General features: G+C 42.4%; 1 protein-coding gene across 4 annotated transcripts in view; it reads right to left on the bottom strand.

Moving 5' to 3' along the window:
* Positions 1–24,789, bottom strand: part of GRIA1 (glutamate ionotropic receptor AMPA type subunit 1) — a 119,745-nt gene that overhangs the window by 25,080 nt on the left and 69,876 nt on the right. For all 4 annotated transcript variants that reach the window (XR_008439466.1, XM_053990879.1, XM_053990880.1 and 1 more), the window contains exons 6-11: positions 20,280–20,441; positions 18,555–18,722; positions 14,470–14,574; positions 12,281–12,391; positions 11,087–11,293; positions 9,582–9,952 (exon numbers count right to left, since the gene is read on the bottom strand). Coding sequence is in view for 3 of the 4 variants with exons in the window: in XM_053990879.1 (XP_053846854.1) it covers positions 9,582–9,952; positions 11,087–11,293; positions 12,281–12,391; positions 14,470–14,574; positions 18,555–18,722; positions 20,280–20,441 (1,124 nt within the window). In the remaining variant the exon portion in view is untranslated. The remainder of the gene's footprint in view (positions 1–9,581; positions 9,953–11,086; positions 11,294–12,280; positions 12,392–14,469; positions 14,575–18,554; positions 18,723–20,279; positions 20,442–24,789) is intronic.

The raw sequence follows: 24,789 nt of genomic DNA, 5'->3' as shown, positions 1-24,789 counted from the left end.
AGCATAACCGCAGGACTGAGGTAAATCCTTCACTGCCATCCCTGCCCAGCATCCCTGGCTGATGAAATGAGATGTTTAACCCTAAAAATGCAGGATAATGCACTCAGCTCCTCCAGAGGGCAGCTAAAAGCAGTACAAATGCAGGGCCAGGATAGAGGGATGAGGTGGGACCCTAAGAAAAAATAAGAGTGTAGCTGAAAGGCAGAGAGGTAGATCTGAAGACAGGCACTGTCATCCTCTGAAATACAACACAGCGTGCCTCTCCCTGTTGCAGACAGGGTGGTTTAAGGGATGAATGTTTAGATAGTGATTTGCTGAAAAACACGTGGTCACTTTGGGCTGCTTGGCAGCTCCAGAAAAAGGCAAAGTCATCCCTCTTCTGCTGTTTTGCCAGCTATCATTACAAGGAATAAAACCCCAACTCTTGTCATGCCTTTGAACAAAAATTTCACCGTAAAAAAGGCTCTTCATGTATTTTTCTCACTCTGATGACATTTGTTCACTTTGCTGAGAAAAACTCACAAGGTGACAAGCATAAAATTTTGTCAGAAGCAGTTGCTGGAGAGCCCCAGGAGATTCATTATTCAGGAACTTCCTCAACCTCAGATGGCCCCAAATTTAACAGCATTCATCCTTCTTTTTGAGCAACAGCCTATTGTGCCAATGTCCTTTACTGAGTTGCTGGATTCCATATGGTCTCCCACAGTCTCTTCTTCAAAGTCTACTTGATGAAAAAGCTTTTTTTTTTTTTCCCCAAAGATTTAATATATTTTGGATTATATGCCATCAGTTCTTCATTTTTCCAAGATCCTCTTTAGCCATCTACCTTTGCTCAAACTAGAGCTCTATTTCTGAGACTTCTGGGCAATAATGCTACAACAGCCCAGTTCAGACTTCTTCCAAAATATCTTGCCTTTGTTCATTTTGCTTTATTTTTTTCCTGTCTTTCGTCAGATTTCCCAATCTGATGAGAGAAAGGCTTTGCTCTGGAAGGAGAGTATTTTCTGCACTGGAAGATATTAACTCTGGCAATATTTCCAAATATTCCTTTCATTTAGTCTCTCATTTCTAATTTTCAATGTGATTCCTCACCAAGACCGTACAAGTTGGATTTTCCCTAGTTTCAGTTTTGAGCCTTTCTTTTTTGTGCAGGGAAATACTATATCTCTTGTAGAAGTGGTGAGGGATGAATCTGCCCTCCCCAGAGAGTGTTTTTAGAAGAGCTTTATGTGCACAGGTGTGCCTATGTTGTAACATTAAAACTCCCAAACTGTGAAAGGAAAACGTGTTCAGTGTTTCTGCTCTCCCCTATTTCACGTGCTAGGATCCATTTAGTGATTTTTTAAATCTTTTTTTTTAAGGTCTCAGAAGCACTGTTGAGATGAAAAGCTGCCCCCTCCCTGTGTTTTCCTCTCTGCTGCCTGAGATTTTGCTTCTTATTGCAAGCTTCAAGGAATGAGAGAAGAGAAAATTCCTCCTATGGGAGAGCATCCTGTGCACTTGGCTCCTGCAGCTGGACCCTCGTGGACTCTTCATCACGTCTCACACCTATACACAGGGCACAAGTGCTTATTTTATTGCTTTTTCCTTTCACCACATGAGGACTCATCTCTTTCCCTTCTACTCCTCTGTTCACACACTCTCCTTCTATTACTCCTCATCAGACTGAGTTGGGAGAATTCATTAGTGTATAAAACATGCTTTGAAGTTGTCCAAATAACGGTGATGTAACACTTTTGCACTTCTACAGACTCTTTTATCTGAAGATCAAAGTAGTAAGTTATGATTACCATGATTGGATTATTGCTGCTTAGCCTTTGGATCTGAGGGTAAGCAGCAACTCTTCTGGGTAGGCACTAATCAGAATTACTGCACGATTTTATTAAATAGATTGAATGCCATCAAGTGTGCTGCTGCTCTTTAAGGGAAGGGCTGTGTGCACGAGCTGTGTGCCCTTTCCTGCCATCTGAGTATACGAATCAGCTGCTCTCCAGCTGCTCTCCAGCTGCTCCTTTGATCCATGTGGAAATGGAGGGAAGGCCGAGATAGCATGGAGGACCTCAGAGGTGACACCAGGCTCTGCCCTCTCCAACTCCAGACCCCACTCAAGCACACAAGAATTTTTGCCCCAATTTCTTAGCGGGACCCACATTTTGCTTTTCCCACTTACTTGACTTCCTCAAGCCTTTCACAATGGATAACACAGTATCTCTGTCCTATTTCAACAAATTTGTCTTTGCCTGCTCACCATTTTGGGGTGTTACAATGGGAATTGCTCAGTGAGCAAATGTATTCCTGAACTTTTCATGAAAAGGGGGTGTGGTGCTTCCTCAGTTACAAGGACAAGTAGTTGGGATGAAATCTGAGACTAAAGCAGAAGAGGTCCCATAAAAGCCAAATTCCAATGGAATAAAGGCAGAACTCTGAGCCTCCCAGTGGAAGGCCAGCGGTGGGGGTGATACCAGCAAAGAGCAGCTGTGGATGCTTTTTGTGTTTTGTGAGCCAGAGCATTTGAATCAAGGAGTTCAAAGCTCATTCGAATGTGTATCCAGTGAGTGTGCACATGATATCTCAGTGCTGATAAAAGTAATGTATGGCATATGGAGGAGTTATTTAAGTGGGACTTCCCTGTGAAAACATGCTCAGGGCTTCCCATCTTAGCTACAATATTTTTTTGGAGTGCCAACATTAAAGCAGCGTGTGACAGGCAGCCTGGCAGAGGACACCACCTAAGGGAGGTGGAGGCCGTTCAGCTCCTCACAACCCTTATTCTTTGACAAAAACACTTGGCAGTCGACCTAACTATTAGAGAGACACAAGCACACACAGTCCTGACTGCAAAGCCCAGCTGAGCTGACTGCTCAGGAATAACTCGTTATCAAGAGGAAAGGAAATGGAAAAAAGTCTGCTTCTCTTACTGACTGAAAATCAGCAAGTCCAAGTACAGGGTAACAGGGGGTCCCTGGAGGCTCAGAGAGTCTCCTGCTGCAGTCAGGGAGAAGGCTGTGAGTGTCAGAAGGCAGCCCTGTAAATCTTAGTGCTCCTCACCCTCCTGAGTCAGTGCCCAGCACTAGAAACACAAACAGCACCTTCCAGTTCCGTGTCAGAGAACACAGAATCGTGTGGGTTGAAAGGGATCTTAAAGTTCATTTCATTCCAATCCTCTGCCATGGGACACCTTTCACAGGTTGCTCCAAACCCCGTCCAGCCCAACCTTGAACATTTCCAGGGATTGGGCAGCCACAGCTTCTCTGAGCAACCTGTGCCAGGGCCTCACCACCCTCACAGGCAAGAATTTCTTCCTAATATCTATTCCAAATCTACCCTCTTTCACATAAAACTTCCCAAGAGATTTTAAAAAAAGGGAAATGAACTTTCCCCCCTGCTATTTTCAACTTTGTTTTCAACAAAAAACACGAGCAACATTTATTTAGTCCTGAAGAAAGAAATTGCAAAAGTATTTTTAGGCTAATATATCTGCTTTTAGATGAAGTGTTTGATGACTTATTTTAAACACAGCTGGCAGAATGATTAGTGAATCTGTCACTCAATGGGGGGAGTTTCAGCAAATTTCTTGCTGTCCCCCAGCAACCTCAATGCTGAAGGCCCAAAGTCAGAACTGTGGGAGAACTGAAAGGAAAAGCGTCGTGAGGAAGCAACTTACAGGTCAGTGGAGGAAGCATTCATTATCTCTGCAGCATTTAGACATTTTCAGATGGCAGTGTGTGCAAATTCAAAAGACTAATTCTTCCTTTACAGAAGAAATTGCGTTTTTCCAACAATGCTCTCTCGGTTGGTTATTTCTTCCTTCTTTCCAAATGAAAGAAAAAGGATAGCAAGGATGATTATTTTAAAAGAATTTCCATTTTCCCCTGGCTGCCACACTCTGGTTGCCATGGAAGTGCGCAGACTCCAAAGGGGACTGTTTAGTTGGATATTGTGCAATTTGTCAAGCAGTTCCTCTGGTGAGTACCTTTCCCTGGTTAAGTGCGTTTTAGAAATAAGTATGGTCATCAGTTCCTGGTGATTTGCAAGTGCTGCTGTTACCCTGTGACCTGAATTTGCTCTCCCTGGACATAATTAACTCTGCCAGGTAGAGATAATTGCAACATCATTTGCAATCACTTTTATAAGGCAAGGAGACTTTTCCAGAAGTCGAAGTCCCGATTTTCTTACTTTTATTCTCAAAGAAAGTCAGCTCAAGCAAATGAGCCACTTCAAGCAAACCACCACAAATGAATGAACCTGAGCTTGGTCCCCACAGAATCACTAAGGCTGGCAAAACTCTCTGAGATCATTGAGTCCAACCATTACCACAGCACTGCCATTAAAATTCACCATTAAACCACGTCCCCAGGTGCCACATGCACATGCATTTTGAACACTTCCAGGGATGGCAATTCCACCACTTCCCTGGGCAGCCTGTTCCAATGCTTGACCACCATTCCAGTGAAGAAATTTTTCCTAAACTTCAATTTAAATCTCCCCTGGTGCAATTTGAGGCCATTTCCAAGGCAGATGCTTGGAGTGTCAGAGAAGACACTCACTGAAATCAAGAAGAGTCATCAGATAAATACCCCTGCTCAGCCTTCTTTTCAGGAAGGAATTAAATTCCTTTTGATTGCTAAATGCAGCTGGTTCTAATTTCTCTAATGCTAAATTTTTAGCAAAATAAGTAAGTACCCTGCAAATGTAAGTTTACAAAGGCTGGAACAGAAATAATTTCCTTGAAAAAAATCCAAATCAAACTTCTCACTAAAAAAAAAAAAAACAAAAAAAACCACAAAAAAACCAACCCCAAAACCCCCCCAAAAACCAAACAAAATAACCCTCCAAAAACCCCCACAACTTTTTTTTCCTAATCAATTTCCGATTTAGATTTTGCCCAAAAACTGGCTAAAGCCTTTCAGTATTGGGAAGATCTTGATGAAATTTAAAATGCTGCTGTCTTTCAAAATCTGAAGTATCCTGTGACTTTTTTCAATTGAGCTAAAAAGAAACGTAAATAAACAGGAAAAAGAGCAGAGGAAAATGCTCAGAATTAATTGCAGGTACATGATAAATACCTGGTTTGCTCTTCCCCAGACAAGCCACTCTGATGGAGTGCAGCAGAGAGACTGAGGAGGAGCAGTGAACACGAGCACACAGTACAGATCAGCCAGAGCACTGTTTCCATGTCACAAAAAACAAATAACGATGTCCACAAGGTGTCTATAAATAATAGATTGTATCTATGGACTGGAGAGCAGCCAGCATCTATCTCTCTCCTTCCTGCCTGGGAGTGCAGTCATTCATCATCTCTGCCAGCAAACCTCCCTGCTCTGCACACACTGCTGGAGTCACTGCTTGGCACCATCCACTGCACCCTGCAAAGCCTCTGGGTCTGGACTCTGCAGGCCACTGAAGACCCTGTTAACTCTTTATCCCAAGCCAGCTGGAGGGTGGATTGAACCTTGTGCCATGTCTCCTTGCACATATTGAACCCCACAGTCTTTAGGGCACTCTGGTGTGACCCGAGCATTCCCCAGCAGTGGTCCCACCTTGCACAGAGGCTCTCCCTGTCCCAAAACATCCCCTGTCCAGGCTCATCCAGATGGGATGAAAGCTTCATCCACCATTTCACTCCCAGCACAGGCTGACCATGACATCTGCAGCTCTGTTCTCAATGAGACAGATGATTATGAGTGATTTCAAGCTGTGCTGTCCCGGTATCATGACAAGGTACCCTAGTGTGCCATGATATGAGTATGCACTTCCCTTCTACTCACAGTAGATTTTGATCTGAATTCAGAACACGTATCCTTTTTGTTTCAACAATAGAGAGAGGCTCCAAGAAGTTTAGCTAATTTTTGGAGAGTTTTGTTTAATTTTCCTCTGGCAAGGCACAAATGATATCTGCATTCCCCAGGTGATATTGTGTGATATTTATCCACCTGCCAAACCTGAGATGGGACAAGGTTCCTGCAGTCAACTCAGCTGAGAGCAACTGTCTATTCTATCTCATGATATTTTCAAGTGAAGAATAAATGCCTTTCTGGAAGATCTGTTTTAATCAAATGTATTTAATTTTAGTCAAACATAAATTTTCTCAGTCACAGGAAGAATAACTGGATTAAATTTAATAGTCTTCAATATACAAGAAGTCGCTTTTGGACTCAAACTATAGGAAGCAACATATTTTGTGATAACAAAAAATAGAAGATCAAGATAGGAAGCTGACAAGAGATGCTATTTTGCTCCCTGGTTTTCCATCCTTTTCACAACAGTCAAATTATTTATTTTGCAGAAAATGATGGAGAAGATGAAAAATTCTGATGCCTTGTTTTGCTGCAGAGGAGGTTGGGAAGCCCAAGCATCCCCTCAGTCTCCTTCTCAAAGGCCTCAGGTCCATCCTAAGTGAGGAATGGCAGCAATGTGCTAGACTTTAGCAAGGTCCTACCCCCCACAGCTGCTTCACACTGCAGTTATTTTAAGCTCTGAAGACAATTTATCAAATTACAGATCTGAAAATGGTACAATGTGAGTCATATTTATTTCACATTTTTCTTTCTGCAGGCTCTCGCTATTGGCTGTGGGTTATTTATTACCTCTGATGCCTGCTCTGAGAAGCTCCTTTCTGGGTCTGTATTTCATGTTTAATGAGTGCTTTTGCAATTTCATGACTGTTTTCTGAAGCTAAGGTGGCACTTAGCAAAGCCTAATGGTTTATGGCCCATTTCAGAGTCACTGATTCCTGCCTGTCCCTCTGGAGCTGTGCACAGCTCCGAGCTGTTGCTTCTCCCTGACCCTGCTGGGTACCAGCCCGTGCTTTGAAAGCTTTAAGGGCAAAACCAGGGGCTGTCTCACCTCAACCAGGACAAATCAGTCCACGTGGTAGGGACTGTTCCACACCCAGTGGGGCCACTGGTCAGTGATGGTGCAGAAGGTGGACACTCACTCCAGTGGGAAATGTCTGAGAGCTCGCAGCCCCCTTGGTTTGAAGCCATGCATTTACCATTGAGTCATTCCTGGATGGATTCCTTGCTCATGCTCATGTTTCAGCATCCAAAGGCACAACACAGACTGCCACCAGCTCCAGCTGGGACTCTGCATGACTGGTTACTGCCTGCCCTTTGTCACATTCACCCAGTCAATGCCTAGACATGAAGGCTTCAGAGCTTCAAGGATGCCAGGTGACCTCCTGCAAAGAGGCTGTGAACAGGTAACCCACAGCTCTGCTCTCTCTTGGCCATCCACAGGTCACCAAATTCACAGTGTGTCTTTAAAGTCCTTGGTAGGTTGTCCCCAGTGTTCTTAAAAGCCTGTTTAAAGCTCTGCCTAGTAAGATTGTCCTTAAAAAGGACAACACTTTCCTTCAAAAGCAATTTTTTGTCTCTTTGGGGTATTGAAGTTCCCTGGGGACTGGTCTGAGACTGAGGAATGCACATTTACAAGAGCAAGTTATTGCTGCAAACCTCACCACCCGCTGTGCTGAGTGATGTGTCTGCGGTTTTGATCTTACTCTTTTTTTTGTAATGATAAATACATAGTGGCATATGCACTTAAAACAAGCACGCTCTGGAAAAAAAAAAAAAACAAAAAAAACAAACCTTCAGACAAATTTCCCCTGGTCCTTTCCAAAACAAAACTGAAATAAACAACCCAAAAACCTCTACAAAAACAAAATACACCCCTGCACTTGCTCCTTTCTGCTGGGGAGAGAATGACAGAACAGATGTATAACAGAAGCTATTTATGTTGGTTAATGCATTGCTGGGGAGATGCTGAGAGATAGTAGTGATAAGTTTAGAAGCAACCACATAGGAAATATATTAGAATGGAGCAGATATCCCCACCTGCCCACAGTGTCATTCTACCAAGTGTTCATTTCTAAGTGATGTGTCACAGAAATCCTGCACTGGGTTCGTGTGAAAAATACATGTGAAATAGGGAGCGGGCTCAGAGCCTTTCTGCACAACAACATCCTACAGAAATTCTCACTCTTCTGCTTCCTCCTGGCTTTCACATCACACAGAAATATCCCTCTCCCCTTACAACCATCTCAAGGAGCTGTACTCAGAGTACTGGGAGTTATAATAATTCCCGTATTTAATTTTTAAGTTTTTATCATCTTGCCAATAGTTGTAGCAGTCAGAAACTGCTCTTGTGTTCCATGGGAAAATATTGGTTTCAATGAAATTGTAATTTTCATTATCAGGATGATTAAATCAACCAACATTAAAATAACGATGATGGAATAATTCTCATTTCCCATTTCAAAGCAAAATAAAACCACACTTTGAAATGGTGATTCAAAGCATGTTGTTTAGCCAGGGCAAATCTTGTTAGCTGAATGAAACCCACTGATCTTTCCCTGACACTTTTTATTAAAAATTTGCTATTCCTCAAAGCCTCAGCTTTTCACCTCTCCCTGCTCCTCCTTGGATCAGAAACCAGCCATTGAAATGACCTCAAAGGAAGACATTCTCTTTCCCAAATAAAAGTAATGATGACAAAAACAACAATAAGAATAAAAATCACAATAACCTGATCCTAATGCATGAGGCTGGTTACAAGACAGCAATAAAGTTGAAATTCCCTCTGCTGGGAAGGCTTTCTGGATTCTCTGCCTGACCTCCTACTAATCAATGATCAGATAATAAAACATATTCATAAAGGCTGTCACTGTCAAAGTGCCCTGTAGACTGTTATTTCCCTGCTATCACAAGCTCATTAACATTTGGATAAATTGGCATCTGATAGCCAAAAAGCTGGTGCTCAGTCTTCCCTGCCATCCCAGGGGAGCTGTGCTGAGCTGCACGAAGTTATCTCCACTTCCTGATGGAGCTGTGCCTCCTTCTCATCCCCTGAGCTTTGATGCCACCACAGCAGGCTGGAAATCAATCTCTGCCCACTGTCTTCACCCATAAGATGGGTATTTCTAGATGAAACTTTCTTTAAAGAGAAGGGAGACAAAGCCTCCAAAAGGAAGGAAAAATTATCTAAGTAAATCACAAGAGTCATTCACCAAAAAGTCCCTTTAGGAATACTTTGGATGTTGGGTCCTACTGAACATTCAGGCAGCAGAACTATTGGCTGAAATGGGAAGCAGGATGCAACTTGGTTTTTCTCTAACCTTTTTAAAGGCCAGTAACAATTAAGCCACTCATTGTGCTCCATTATGTTTGACACAGACCATATAGCCTTTCACTAGGCACCTACTGTATTATTTCTCCCTGCCTTGCAGGAAGTTTTTATCTTCCTTATAATGCTAGAATAATCTTATTTCTAGTAGCAACAAAATAAAAGACTGACAAAATTTGATTGCAATTGGGTGGCTTTAGAAAAGCTTGTTACAATTACTGCAAATCCCCTCAAAAGAAGTCCCCAAGAAAAAATTAAATGGTATTTTCATGGTGGGTCCCAAGTTCACAGCTGTGAGACCTGTGAACCTTTGGATCCTTTCTGAGTCTGTAACTGGTTCACAAAACTACACTTTGTTTCAGGAAGGGAGCTCAGAGTAGAACCTGTTCAGCTCCAAAGCACGCAGAAAGATTAAACCACGCGAACTGGAAGAAGGTTCATTGGAGAAGGCAACCCACCTTGGAGAAATATCACATCCTTGCTGCATGAAAGCTCCTAGGGAGAACCAGAGGCTGTTGAATATCCCAAACTCATTTGTCTGGTCATTGGCTGGCTGGTCCCGTCCTTCCTCGTATTCCTCAGTGTGCCACTCATAAGGGCTGAAGCGACTCACCAGGAAGAGGACAACGCTCACTCCAATGTAGGCAAAAACAATGCACATCCATATCTCGTAGGCCAAAGGATCCAGAAAGGAAAAAACTCCTGGTTTGGACTTCTGAGGTTTTTTTATCATTATTGATATACCTAAACTCATGAATGGTTTGGAAAAGTCTATAACTTCTTCTCGAACAAGGGTGATGGTTAATGGTGCCACAGCCACATCTGCCCTCTGAAAAAGGAGACAGAAAAGAGATTTTCAGACTGGGAATAAAATGTATCTACTAAATGCAGTGTATGATCCTTTGATCTCTGTTTAACCTCTCTATCTCAGAAGAAATCAGACAAAACCAATTCCAAGAAGAAGGTTAAAAAGGAGAAGCCCATAATATTGGTGGATTATTTCCATTTTGTCACTACTGATTACCAGATCTGTTTTGAAATCACAGCACTTTCTTTTCGCAGCCACCCAGCTCTTCTCATCTGATTTATCCATTGATGTCACAATATGATGAAGATGATTTTCTCTAAAAGGGCTTTATCATCCAGACATCAAAAGAGGCAAGGAAAGGCCAATCTCCTGAAAAAAGATGTCAGGATGTTTACTTCCATCAGGAACTGTCTTTTGATTGCATAACTGATGCAGGAGAAGAGGAAAAATGTTCCAGCAACACTGATATGCAATTTCTACTAATTTTGAAGTCCATCTTGAAAATGGAGAGGGAAATGCATTGAAATGGCTGGCAGCATTTACAGCAGAGCTGCCATCAGGAGACAGATCATCCCCACTCCAACACAGTCTCACATGGACTTGGGGGCTGATGTTCCCTGCATGATTTCCCTTGTAGGGAAAGGGAAATTAGACCCCTCTGTCTGAGGGATGACCTAAACATCACAGAGCATGAACTACCACACCAAACCTGGTTTAGAAGTGTAGGGTGCAGGTGTACATCACTGATGATAGAAATGAGTGGCTGGACAGAAAGTAATCTCATCCTTCTATTCACCACTCATGTGCTGAGTGTTTGAAATCTTTTTCTTCTTTCATCCTGCCATTACCATGCAAATATAAAATAGAGTAAAATTTGGAGATTCTACCCATGGGAAAGTATGACCTTTCGATACTTATTCTTCTAAAAATGTAAAGAAAAAGAATCTTGGAACTGTTGAAAGGAAACATTTTGACATTTCCATAGGCACAGAATGTGCTGTCTCTCCCTAAATTAAAACATTTTACTTGGGCTGATTGTTTGAGCTGCAGTCCTCTGGAGAGCTCAGGCTGAGAGAGGGCAGGACTGCTTCTAACTCTGGCGCTTGACATGTGATCCCAGCTACCAAGAGCTAAATGTCGAGGTTGGAAACTCACCCCATAAACGAGTTCTCCCACCATGCCGTTCCACGTTTTGGTGTCGGGGTCCCGGGCTCCGTACTTGCCGTCGCGCACGATCTCCAGCCGGTAGTGGTAGCCCACGTGCTTGGCAATCTCGGCGGCCAGCTCCACGCAGTAGCCCTCGTACCTCTCGTTGCCCTCAAACTGGTTGGCGTTCTTCTTGAGCATCACGTACGGGTCCTCCTGGCACACAGAAGAGCAGCATTGAGCCCCACTCCTCGTTCCAGAGGTGCACACCAGCTGTAGGCCAGCTTCTGGTCACCCTGCAAAGCCCTAGCTTTGTGTTCCTGTGCCAAGGGACACAGCCAACACACCGTGGGCTTATTCTAGAAGGTATAAAGTCTGATTTTGTTTTTTATTGTGGCATATTCTTTTTATTCATGCAGAATCTGTGTGCAGCTCCTGCAGTGATGGACCTGAGGGGAATGGAGTAGCTGCTGGGATTTGGGCAACAAACCTTTCAGTGTAGTTCTGCGAGGGGTATTTAATGTATCTGAGCTGTGAGTTTTTAAAGGCATGCCTGCCTGCATGGGCACAGGGAGAATCAAATCTGCTGGACAGGAGAGAGACTTAAAGTGTTTAATTCAGTTTGGGTATTGTGCCTTCTCTGCAGACTCCCAGTAAGCAATCAACAAAAAAATTACTAATATTTCATGTTTCTGCAGGGTAGGAGTACACAATGACACAATACATGATACCATATATTGTGGGGTACCTATTATTCCTTCATGATTACGGAGGCGATTTGCTTTTAAAGCAATGATTCAGCCTCTCCAAACAAAACAGCTTATCCTTCCCAAAACTGCAGCCCCCATTCTGTGGGATAAATACAGAGCTCAGGTACAATATTCCTAATTTACCTGTGTTGTTGCCTCTACTATCTTGTCATAATCTTTTGTATTTTGTACACTTAAGAATGAGAGCTCTTTAATACCTACTAAATTAGCCACAGCAATTTGCAGATACCTTTATGGAGCTGGCAGGAAACAGTAAGTGCTATTATTATTATTATTATTATTATTATTATTGTTGTTGTTGTTGTTGTTGTTGTTGTTGTTGCTATTATTAAAATTATATAATACAAAGAAGGGCTCACAAGTGGGAAGAGAGAGCCTGCACATCGTGGAGATGGGGGAGAGGGAGAGCTGGGATGGAAGTTATGGCACTCACCAGGATGGTTGTGACTATGTAGGTCCTGTTCTGCAGGCTCATAGACTCGTTGCCACTTTGAGTATCTACAGCTATTGGGACCAGCTTCTCATCTTCATTCCAATAACCAATCTGCCCAATTCAAAACCAGGATTAATATATCTTAACCAAAATACAGTAACAGGGTCATCCAATCCAGATCAACCTTCTCTGCATGTTCATACCCAGTCAGATATCTCCTCTCCTGATTTTTCATGTCTTTGGTGAGGGGACAGGGAAATTCCCCATCCCACTGTGCCTCCAGCCTGAAAATTATAATGTGCATGATGTGCTACAGTAGCACAGTGCTTGTATGCATGCAAAAACATTTATCACATTGCACTGGTGATTATTGCCATGCCTACGAAGAGAGTTCACACTTTCCCTGTGTGACTTCCAAAATTAATGGTGACCTTGCCTGCTGCAGGTGCAGATGCTAGAGGGTGATGAAAAATTATCCTGCAGCTCAAAGCCTGCATGAATACAGGACTGACTTTTGGGACATCTTGAGACACCAGGACAAAAAAATCAAGTCAGAACTTCTCGCCCAGTCCTGCACCAGTGTCAAAATGTTTGGGGTATGAACACTTGCAAAGGGAAGAACTCTAAGGTTAAATTCTGCTTAATAATAATCAGGGATTTGGGCAGCTCTGTCACTCCTTGCAGGTAAAGAAGAGTTCCAGCAAATATCTCTAGGAAGATCATGGTTGAGGTTATCCACGTGGAGGGCTTCATTTTATAATTATATACATCACCTCATGTAGGTATGAAGCTGCCTGAGCTCTGCTCATAGGAAAGGAATTTCTTATCACAGTAAATGGGAAAAGGTATTAACCAGGGCATGACCAGGAACCTGCTGATGGCAGATTAGAGATCATGACAGCTGAGGAGAAAAAAAAAAAATCTCTGCAGGCTTCTAATCACTCTTCATTGCACAGACAAAAAGAACAGAAAGTGAGGAAAGGGCTTTCAAAGCTCTGCAAAGCTCTCAAAGGGCAACAAAAGTGGAGACACGGATGTTTGCTTTGCACCTCTAACCTGGTGGATCTAAAATACAATATGCATCATGGCAATGATATACATGTCTTCCAAACAAATATTATTTCTGATGGTAAATACATAGAAGAATCAAGACATTCAGTCACTCAATTTCATCTCCTCTAGACTCTCTCCAGACTGCCAACTTATTGAAGTTCAGAGACACAAACTGGGCATGATGCTGCCTTTGTCCTCTTATGAATACTTTGCAGTGGAGGAAGGCTGCTTTCTACATCTTCAAAATAACATTTATTTTATTTGTCAAAGAAAATTTGCCATTTTTCACTTGACTGTGGGGGGCTTTGATCTCACACCTGCTGCTCTCATGTGTAAGTATAAATTTGAGATAGGGGCTGTAAATATGGAACTTTCATTATTTACATTTTTCTTAGTTTCAAACAAGTTTTTTATCTTTCAGGGGACTGAGGAGATGCAGAGAATGCCCCTTTCCAAAATACGTAGTAACTCTCCTTTATCAAGGAATAACTGAGTTATTCTCTGTTCTTCAAATACATGGTATCTAAAGTGGGACATAAGCACCTAGAGTCAGATTTTCAAAAGGATTTGTGTTTCAAGGGCTTGGCATCTCTGAACAAGGCCAGATTTTTCAAAGAGCCTGGGATACAGAAAGGGATCAAGACTTCAGAAGAGCACAAAGGTCTGTATAGCTATTGGGACGTGGTTAGTGGTAAAGCTTTTGTCACTTCAAGGAGAGCAGAATTAGGTCAACATAAAGGGTTCACTTACAATGGTTGGGGCAAACAGCTTCTGTCTGGTTCTGCCTTCGTTTATCCTTGGAAAAGTGGAAGGGCAAAGCCAGACCTATTGCTGGACCTGCACCAATGTACTGCACCAATAGCAAAGGCGAGCTGACCAAGTTTTAGCATCCTGGAAAATTTTTGCCATACCTGAGATGCCCTTCTTGCTCTTGATAACACCTTCCAAATGTTGAACGTTTTTAGCAACACACCACGAGTCCTCCCTAGTGCTTGTCTTTACTCATGTCTAGAGCTGGGAATGCCCTTGTTGTGCCTCCATAAACGAACTTTCATGAGCAGGAATGCCTGTCGAGACCAACCACTCAAACATGGGCTGGAACCTGACACAGGATGTTGGGTCACTCTCTGCTTTACCTTTCTGATCCCATCGTGCTTCATCTCAATCACGTGGAGGGTGTAGTTGGTCCTGCGTCCTTTCTCGTTAAACTGAACGTTGCCAGACAATCCTTCAAAACGGACCTTAAATACATAAATATCAATGAAGACAGCAAATTGGTCAGCTTCTCATGCAGTGGTGATTCAGCAGCAGTGAGAGGGGAAGGGAAGAAGGGTGCAGAGTGCAGTCATTACTCTCAATTCCATGCAGGGGAGGCAGCACATCTGCCTGAAAGTGGGATGTCACTAAGGCTCACTCTCTACAGCATGCCTGGCCATGGGCACAGCCATCCTCTTAACTCACTCTTTCGTTTATAAACCCTTTCTCTTAAAACTCAGTGGTTTAAAACACAGTGCAGCCTAAGAGCTAGATGGCCAATGTGAGCCCATCACCTCTTGGGATGTGACAGTGAGATAAATCAGCTCTGAATTCCTTGATTTTGTGAGGTTTTGTATTTTCTAAATCTGACGTGGAGTTGGGACTTGGTAAAGAATTTGTCATCTCAAATCAGGACTTGTAAATCAGGAGGAAATGGCCATGGCTCCCAGCCATCATCTTTTGATAGAGAGGAGTCTATAAGTTATCCAGCAAATTTAATTACCTCTACACCAGATTAATAAAATCTAACAATTTAGTATTGACATTTGCATAGGAAACTTTGAACTGTAAATCTCTGCTGATAACACAGCCAAGCTGAAGTGATGCTCATATCACATCCCACATCCTGAACTTCCCTTGCTGCAAAAGTGCCCAGCCTGAAATGGAGAAGGGCTCCTGACTGGAATCACACTCTCTGTAGGGACCAGGCTGTGGGGACCAGGCACATGGAAAAATGAGTACAGATTTGGGTTTCTATTCCACCTGGAGAGGTGCTCTTTCTTTCTCTGCCTTTCCACTCGCTTTGGACAAACCTCTGGTTCCTGTAACTGAAGTCTTCCTATGTGCAAAATGGGGACAGGTATTTAACAGCCTTTTAAAATACCCTTAGATCCTCAGAATAAAAACCCATGGTGAAGAAATGAGGCTGTATCATTACAGAGGAAATCTGCTGTTAATCTGGTTAAGCCGTGTTTGTTTTCCAGCTGTTACAACAAAGGTTGTAATGAAAATGAACATCTGCCAGCATTTTCTGAAGCTCTTTCAAACCAAGAGGTGTTCCTGGTGACATTTGGATAAACATGCTTTTCCCTTTTCACAAGACACAACATGCCCATAAAAAATGGATGTGCTGAAAAAGCACCATTGTCTTAAGCACTCCCAAGCCTGCTTTTTTTCATGTCTCCTTTGGTTTTCCTTTCAGGTTCTGACCGATTCTGAAGCTCAGGTCACAGGTACTTGTGATTTGTAGCTTTGTATGCACCAAAAAGCAGGTTTACAGCATCAATTTCTTCTACCTGAGTGAATGAAATCTTAATCCTGTGATATCCATGTGGCAATGAAATGGCAAAAGGGATCTCTGCTATCCACACTGCAGGATGCAGCACAACTGTTCTGCCATTCACCATCCTCTGAAAGTAAATGCAAAATGCAAAAATGCAATGCAAAATGCAAAAATGCAGTGCAAAGTACAGTGAGAACTGACTTCAACAGTGCTAAGCACCAGTCAAGTAAACTGGAGACATTTAAGCACATTTGTGTGTAAGACACGGATGGGCATGTGGCTCTTTGCTGGGACATCTGGAGCAGAAGGATTCTGTTGTGGCCTTCTGTTTTACAGGGTTAGTCAGCAGTTAGGGACTAGCTTTCTGCTTATTAGATGTGCTGACCACATAATGATAAAAAAATAATTTGTTTAAAATTATCATAACCTTTTCAAAGTAAAATTGAAACCTTAATGTAGTGGTTTTAAGCAATAGTTTGTGCGCCTTTTCCTGCAAAAAAAGAAAAAAGGTAATTATCTTTAATAAAAATATACATTCTCCTTGAACATGCCAGATTTCTGTTTTTAAAAAAAATGAAGACTGCTTCATATTTCTTTTCATCTTTGTTCCTGCCATCCATGAATCCTTGTTAGAAGATTGCAGTGAGGTGGGGGTCAGTCTATTCCCCTAGACAGCACAACAGGACAAGAGGAAATGGCCTCAAGTTGTCTCAGGGGACGTTTAGATTGGACATTAGGAAAAATTTCTTCTCCAAAAGGGTTGTCAAGCATTGGAATGGGCTGTCCAGGGAAGTAAGTGGTGAAGTCACTATTTCTGGAGGGATTTAAAAGATGTGTGGATGTGGCAGTGCTTGGGACATGGTTTAGTGGTTTAGTGAAATGCTGGGATAATGTTTGGACTCGATGATCTTAGATCTTCCAACCTAAATGTTTTTATGACTCTGTGGTTCCTTCCTACACTAAACAGGAATAAAGCAATTTGGGAGCTTATTCCAGACGTTTGAGTAGAAGCATGTAGAGAAACCTTTTGCTTTTAAAAAGCTTATAAAATTTTAGGCATTAACAAATGAGAGGTGAAGAGAAAGCACACTGTGAAGAGCTGTAAGAATTGCCTTAATTGTGAGTCTTTACAGAAAGGATAACTCAAACCTTCAATTTTATCATAAGTTATTCTATTTCCATCTGCCTCTTTCTTGCTAGGTTACTAAACACTGGAAGATTATTAAATTCATAGGTTTTTTTTTTTTTTTTTTGCTAAGAGGATTCTTGCCCTGCCTGTTTCAGACTTTTATTTTGACCATCACAACTGAGCTGGTCAAGCCTTTTTAAAATTATTATTTTTCATCTGTAAAGAAGCAACTTTCGCAAATGGGTCTTTGTGTTCTTCGCCCAAAGTCACTCCAGCTGAAGAATTAGGACTTTTGAAATTGTTTTAATGAAGATATAAGGAAACTTCAGAGGAGATTTTCCAACACACACACAAAAAATTGTATTTTCTGGCTGTCTAATTTTGATATCTTATTCTCATAAATTCAATAAAGAAAAATGCTGGAGCAACTATTGCTCATCAGAAGACTTCCAAGTATTTAATGTTTATTAGGTAACCTATCTCCCTAATGCATCAGGGAGGCTGATTTTATTATAAGGGCTTGGAGAAGCTGTGATAGTGATTTGCCCAAGGTCATACAGAAAGTCAGTGACATGCTTGGGAACAAATTGAATCCAAGCAATAAAATCAAATCAGATGAAAAATTTGGTTTCAAAGGAATTGTTGTTTACCAGTAAACCAAAACCAAATCAGAACAAAATACTTGAGGAACTTTACATATTGTACAAATGAACCACATAAATGTTATTTTTTTTTTGCCTTCTTCACAGTTAAGGAAAGAAGATGGGATAAGCTATATTTGGATAATACTGAACTAGCAGTATTTGCAAGGAATCCATCTATTTCTGTCAGGAAAAGAAAGAAAAGTGCTAGAAGTAAATGTCAGTCTTGAAATTTAATGAAATTTTAAACTATTCTACCTTGGTAAGTTTTTGATAAGAGTGAATTATTTTTCTCTCCTGCTGTAAGTTTCACATTGTATTTTTGTTTATTCAAAAATCTAAATTTTATGCAGGAAAAAAAAAGCAAGACTATCAGATTTGAGGAATAAACTCTCTAAATGGCCGCTCTTAAGACTTTTATGAGTCCTCACAGTATGAAACAAGCTATAATCTGCACTTTGAGAACATTTTGGTGACACCCAACACATAAGGCAAAATTCACACGCATTCATTAGCAGGCTGGAACTAAAACTGAGTTCACAGAGAGTCAAATAATCTGCAAAAACATGGTCTGAGCAGGCCTGTGTCTTAGGGAGGGGAATATAAAGATAGGGACCCTTGATTTTATGGGATAATATTTTGGCTTATGGGATAATATTTTTCCCAACATAATATGTTGGGAACAACAACAGAAATACGATCAGGCAAGGACACATCAGATGGAACCAGGAAAAGCAGTTTGCTGGATGCACCCCTGAGCTTTTCAGACCTCTCTTCTCCAGAAGGATCAGCTCGTCCTCATCCCAAGTGATTTGTGCCGGTGCTTCCGCTGCTGCCCACGCGTCCTCCCCCACCCTCAGGCCGTGCCCAGCGTGCCCCCAGCACACACACACCCCCAGCCTGGTCCCCAACCTGCTGCAGGGCTCTCTGGATGTCGATGCCCTGTCCCCAGGGCACGGCGGGGTTGGCGAGGCAGTCGCCGGCGTTGCCGCGGCGGGAGATGTCGATGCGCTGCCGCCGAAGGTTCTGGAAGGCCTCGGCCATCACCCGCACCCCGTCGTACGTGAGCGCCGACGTGTACTGGAAACAGAAACGTCACTCAGGGTAACTTTCCAGGTGACTTGCTCTGATGCTGTTTGGTTTTTTAACTTTTTATTTTTTCTTTGCTATGTTCCCTGTATTCTTTGCATATGTATTTGTAGCTATGTAGACTATAATATGAGTGACTAGTTTTCCTGGTAATTTTCCATAGCCTTTCCCTAGGCAAAAAAATAAAACATTCCAGAGCTCCAAGCCCCAAGAAGTACAAAGCCCCTGTGCTATCTTGATTTTTTCTGGGAACCAAGGTTGAGAACAACTCTTCAAGATACATTTTATGGACAGAGCACAGCTAATGCTGAGGAGAGGACTTCAAAACAAAACTTGGCCTGAGAAGAAATTACATCACCACTTGTCCTCCTAACTGGTGCTTTTTATGAATTACGTTAATTCCCCAAAACCTATAAAAATGTACTCATCCCTGTGGGGATAGGCATCTGTGGACATCTTTCCATAACTACCCTTGAAAACCTTCAAATAAAATTCCGCTCTTATATTACCTCCTTACTAAAATTATCTCGAGTTTCATTTCCAGATTAACACTCTGTCCTCACCTCCTGTCTATGAAGTTCAACAGCATCTTGCTCCCTGTGAGCTCCACTGCCCTGTTGACTCCTAAAAGTTGGTTTTGACTTTCACAGACAGGAAGTGAAGGAGAAACTCCTGATTTCACTCTCTGAAGAAGACTCAGCCCTAGAAGTCCTTCACCTGTTACCCAAACATTTGTGTTTAATCAGAAGCATTGACCTGAACTTTTAAGGAGCACATTATACTGTGTAAATGTGAGCTACATGAAATCAAGAAACAAGGGACTTTTTCTGGTCATGCATGGAGACCAGAAAATTCCATCTCAATTGGCAAAAATTCTGCCAAACATCAGTTTATTCAAGCAGAAACTTGTACAGAAAGCAGTGTAAAACTCTCAGCAAGAACCATTAGTGTTAATTCTTTTTTCTATGATCACCTACTGATTTAGTTGTTTTCAACTTTCCTAAACTAATCCCAAAGCTAACATTTCTATGGCAGAGTGTTTGTCACAAATGTATTCATTTTCAAATATTAAACAGGAAAAAATCAACCTCTCCCTCCACTCATCCCTCAACAGCTTCAGGGCCTTCTGTGTCAGGAATTAAAATACTTTTTCCCTCTGTTGTACACACTGATTTGAAATTCTCAAAAAGAACATCTGGAAAGACTTTATTATCACTGGATGTCTTGTAAACAAGTCAAAGGTTAAGGGCTTAAAAAGGCTTTTTGTTTTTTATATACTGAACATTATGAGATATTTAATTCTTAGCTTCGAGGGGGTGAAAACTGGGAGACCGAGCGAATACATAACATTTTGTATTTCTTAGGAGGCAGTAGCTGCAGCCTAGTAAAATTCAGATAATGTTAAGGCAAATGGAACAGATAATGTTCATAATTATACGGAGAGTTTCTCAAGTGAAATAAAGAGCCATGTGTGATCACAAAGAGGTGAGCATAACTTAAACCGAGCCACATGGAACCAAATGAAAGGCATTTTTTAATACCACTTGCCTTTGGCCTCTTCCAGTCCACACGTGGATGCTCTCTGGCATCATTATTCCTCCACTGTTGCATGATCCTGGCAGGAACAGTATCTGTGTAATTCACCAATTGGAAGCCAGTGACATTGGCTCCACTCTCTCTGAATTTGGTCAGGTCAATGTCCATGAATCCCTGGTACAGGAGAAAAACACGAGCAGCTTATCGGAGGAAGACATATCAAGATGGGAAAGAGGAATCCTGCCTATGTATGAATATGGCAGACAGCTTAGGAGAAATATCTTCCCTCTGGGAGGAAATGTCCAACTCAGGACTTGCTTTTCTCACAGGTTCTGAGCTAGCCATATCCTGCAGTTACCCAGGGAGACAAATAATCATATTAACAACAGTTCACCTGTGAGAAAGCTAGCAGAGTAATGGAAAAATGTATCCTGAATAATGGATGAAACGAACAAAATTTGTAAAATATATTACAAAGTATTTGTCAACCAGCTCTAAATTTTATACAGAATTGTTCACCCAGCCCTAACTTTCATGGACTCAGTAACCAATGGATAGGCTACTTCTTTTCAAATCACAGTTCATAGGGAAAAACAAATTCTAAACAATAAACTTCCAGCAGATCAGGAAGGAACTGATTGTTCAGCTTCTTAAAGGAGTCTTACTATTAGAAAAGACAGTTTATAGAATTTGCTCATTTGGGAGAAAAGAAGGTGCTTTTCTAGACTTTAGATTACTACTGAAATACACTTCTTTAATTTCCTTATTGTTCTTGTCCACTTCTGGCTCTCTGCATGTGATGAACGCGTGTGCAAATACACGTGCGCATTGATCGGGGTGGCACTGCAGAATTAGTCACCCCCTTGAGTCAGAGGTGAAAAATTAATTAATTAGAGACACACTGCAATATGGGGGAAGGGGTGATTTCTTGGTGTCCCAGCTTTGATCCCAGCTCTGCAGCCCTGCTGCTGTGCAGAACTCTTTGCTGTGGCTCCTTGCAGAGGTGCTGGGACAGGGGCTGTGCCCTCCTGCTGCGTGTGGGGCAGGCTGAGCTCTGTTTTTTTCTTTAGCAACACAAGCACAAGAGATGTACTCAATTATTTGCAATGGCACCATCAGCAGCCTTAATGCATGAGGGGAGATGAATGGGAGGACTGTCACAACACCTTCATCTGAGCAGCAGAAGGGCTGGTTTGAGCTCTGCCTTCCCCCTGCCCTGCTGCTGAGAGTTCTCTGCAGGCTCCTCCTCAGCCTGCCCCTGGGTTTCTCTCCCTTGCTTGTTCTCAGACTCACCATGATGGTGTGAGCTGAAAAAGCCAAGTTACATCATTTCCAGTAAAACACCAATCAGCTCCCCAAAATTATGCTCTCTGTTCACAGGCTGAGGGAGCTAATTAGCTGATCAATTTCCAAAGTCAGGATTGAGCCATTAGATGGGAACTGTTTTGGGAATAGACCTTACCAGGAAAAGACTAAATTGCCCTCTCACATCAGTGTCAGACTCAGGGAGTCATAAGTAACTCAAAAATTACTTTAAAGACTTTCACATTTTTTCTTCCAGCATTTTGTAGGCAATTTGGCATCCACTTACAAGGCTGAGGATTGGATAGTGCTGTACAGATGCTCTAAATAGATGGCTTGTTTTGCTTCAAAATACAGTGATTTAGGTTAAAAGAAAAAAAGCAGTATTTTGTGCATGCATACTCCTCAGAATGCTGGTTAAACCCACACCAATCTTGTTTGTAATTGCTGGCGTAGGGGTTCAGAAAGCCAGAACTGTGATTAATGAATAGGAAATGCAGCAGGATAATTGTCCCTGACATCTGAATGCATTACAGGCCAAGTGGGTTTTGACACATAGAGCTCCTAAGGTTCAGTAAGAGGGACCTCACAGGTTGCCAACTGGTTATTCATGGCTAGGACCAAATTACACTGACATTTTGCCCCTGGGAGCTACTCAGGGGAAAAAAGATCTGTCAAAAGAAACTATTGCAGAGCAACTTGAAGTTTGTGCAACCAGCTCCTCTTTGGGAGACCTACAAAGGCATGAAGAAAAGTCCAAGTTCACTGCAGAGTATGAATAAGATGACTGGTGTGTTAAGCCCCCTCAGAATGCAGATTTCAATAGAGAAAAAAGTTATGACAGCAGTGACGAGACAGCAGTGGTTGAAACCTCTGTACTTCACTGCTTTCCCCAAACAAAACCATTCTAAAACTTAAGCAAATATTCAGCAATATTCATTGGGATTCATTGCATAAAATTTGGATTCATTGTATAAAATTTTAAAATAATCTGAATAGATGACAGGAATTATTTCTTCCTGATGATTGTACTAATTTTTCCCCACTGACTTTTGACATAATTCAGGTTCTTTAAAAAGTGAGGAGACCTCTGAAGATTTTCCAATCATTTAAGGCAGTTGGGACCATAGAGGACATCATTAACCTTGAAGACATCTTTGCATTTTGGCTGCTATCAACGGCTGAAATAATTGTTTTCACCTGTTATTCCTCCTTCACATGCCCCAGCACAAGGACATTATAGGAATGCTCCTAATTACAAAGGAATTTTAATCACCACACTAAAATCTGCTCAGAGCAGGTCTGGGGAACATGAGAGCCAATGAACATGGAAATCTGGAGGTCAAATATTTTAGAAAATAATTCCCAGAGCAGGTGAATTCTTGCTAGCAAACATATAAACAAAAAGCCATCAAGAGTTATACAGACTGGTTTTTGAAAATGCCTCTATTGACAAAGTGGCAGCAAGAATTCAACATGCTTATCTCTCCTTCTGGAATATCAGTCAGTGCTTGTACGAAACAGGAGAACAAGAGAATTACAATATTTGCAACTAAAGAAATCATCAATCATCTGTCACTTTGTACTAACTGTAGACACATATTGCAAAAAAAGAAAAAAGAGATATATTTTATTTAGTTTTCCATTGGTTGTATATGGGAAACAGAAAATAAATTATTAAAACTTGGCTAAGGAAAGACTGTAACCCATGACTAAGGGGCAGCAGCTGTGCTTTTGCAGTTATACGTTTGGGAAAGACCTAGCCCAGAAATGCTTCCCTCTGTCATCCAACCAAGCACAGCAAGAAGTGAACAGTGCTGGGAGGATGCACTCCATGTGGTCCTGTGGAGTGATCAAATGGTTTTGAAACTGTTTCTAAAATTCACCAGGGAATACTGGGAAAAAAACACTTTGCAGCCATGTCTGGAGCACAGTTCAGGGAAACTGAGCCCCTGGAATGTGGCTGTGTGTGACTTGCTTCAAGCTCTTGACACCTGAAGCATTTGGGATGTGTCTGTTGGACATGCAGGGATCAGTCTTCTCCTCCCTGCACAGCACTGAAATCCCCCAGGGAGGAAGAGGAGGAATACGGGAATTCAGACTGCAGCCCCCCTGGAAAAGCAGGCCCAGAGGGACCCAGAGGCAGCCCAGAGCAGCAGGGCCAGTGTCCAGGGTGTTGGTGCTCCAGGGGAGACAAGGCTCCTGCAGGCACAGCCGTCCCTGGGAGCCATCAAACCATCCATCAGCCACCCCACGGCAGGATCGGCTGTCCCTCGGACTTAAACTCACTTCACAAAACCACCTCAGCAAACCAGAGGCTGTGCCTTCCTGCCTTGCACACGCCTGGGAAACGCCTGGCTCTCTCCAAATGCCACGGAATGAGCAGGCTGACAATAAACCACAAAAATCTGGTCCCTTTTCGCTGATGGGCTGAGGCGGCTCCCTCCTCCAGCCTGCTCTGACTCACAGCATCTGCAGCACACTGCTCCAGCAGCAGCCAGGCTGGGTTCAAAGGAGGGAACTTGCTCTTTAGCCCATACCACGGGCTCCTCTCTGCATTAATGAACATCACAGAGCAATTAAGTGCAGGGTGTTGCTGTGAGGAAATAATATGGGCAGCTATGACAGACCTTTGTTGCTTCAAATAGAAAACAGTACTGGGAAGAGGTTTATCCTCCCTGTGCTTTCCTTGATGTGTGTGTTCTTTATGCTGTTCTTAAACTGAAAGCAGTTTTCAGCCAAAGGTTGTTTTACTGTCCCATTTGCTGCCTTGGTTGCTGGGAGAGGCATCAGCAAGTCACACATTTATATTCCTCTCCACTGCTTGTGGGCTCAATCATCAAAGGAAATGCATAATGCAGGAAGACTGATGACTTGAAATGGGTCTCATGAATCCATCTTGATTAAGTGGTCCACAAAGGATCTGCCTTGAAAAGAAAGTCCCTCCAGAAATGAACCAGCTCCTAATTTATACCCTGGACACTATGAGGAGCCAGAACACTGAGTGGGCAGTGCAGGCAGCTGTCAGTGTAGGGTAAACCTCATCCCTTTGTCCACAACCCTCCTCAAATCTGGGACTTCAATGACTTCCCTGCATCTCTCCTTTCACCCTCATATTTCACTGCCTCACTGTCCTAAACCTCCGCCTCCTCTCTACACACTGGTGACCCTTGGTGGCACAGCTGCTTGTGGGACACCCTCCCAGCCCATGGCAATGCAC

The sequence above is a fragment of the Vidua macroura genome, chromosome 15, assembly GCF_024509145.1.
Source record: "Vidua macroura isolate BioBank_ID:100142 chromosome 15, ASM2450914v1, whole genome shotgun sequence".
Classification (NCBI taxonomy): Eukaryota; Metazoa; Chordata; class Aves; order Passeriformes; family Viduidae; genus Vidua; species Vidua macroura.
Note: the sequence above shows the minus strand (reverse complement) of the source record. Positions and strands in the feature narration are given on the sequence as shown.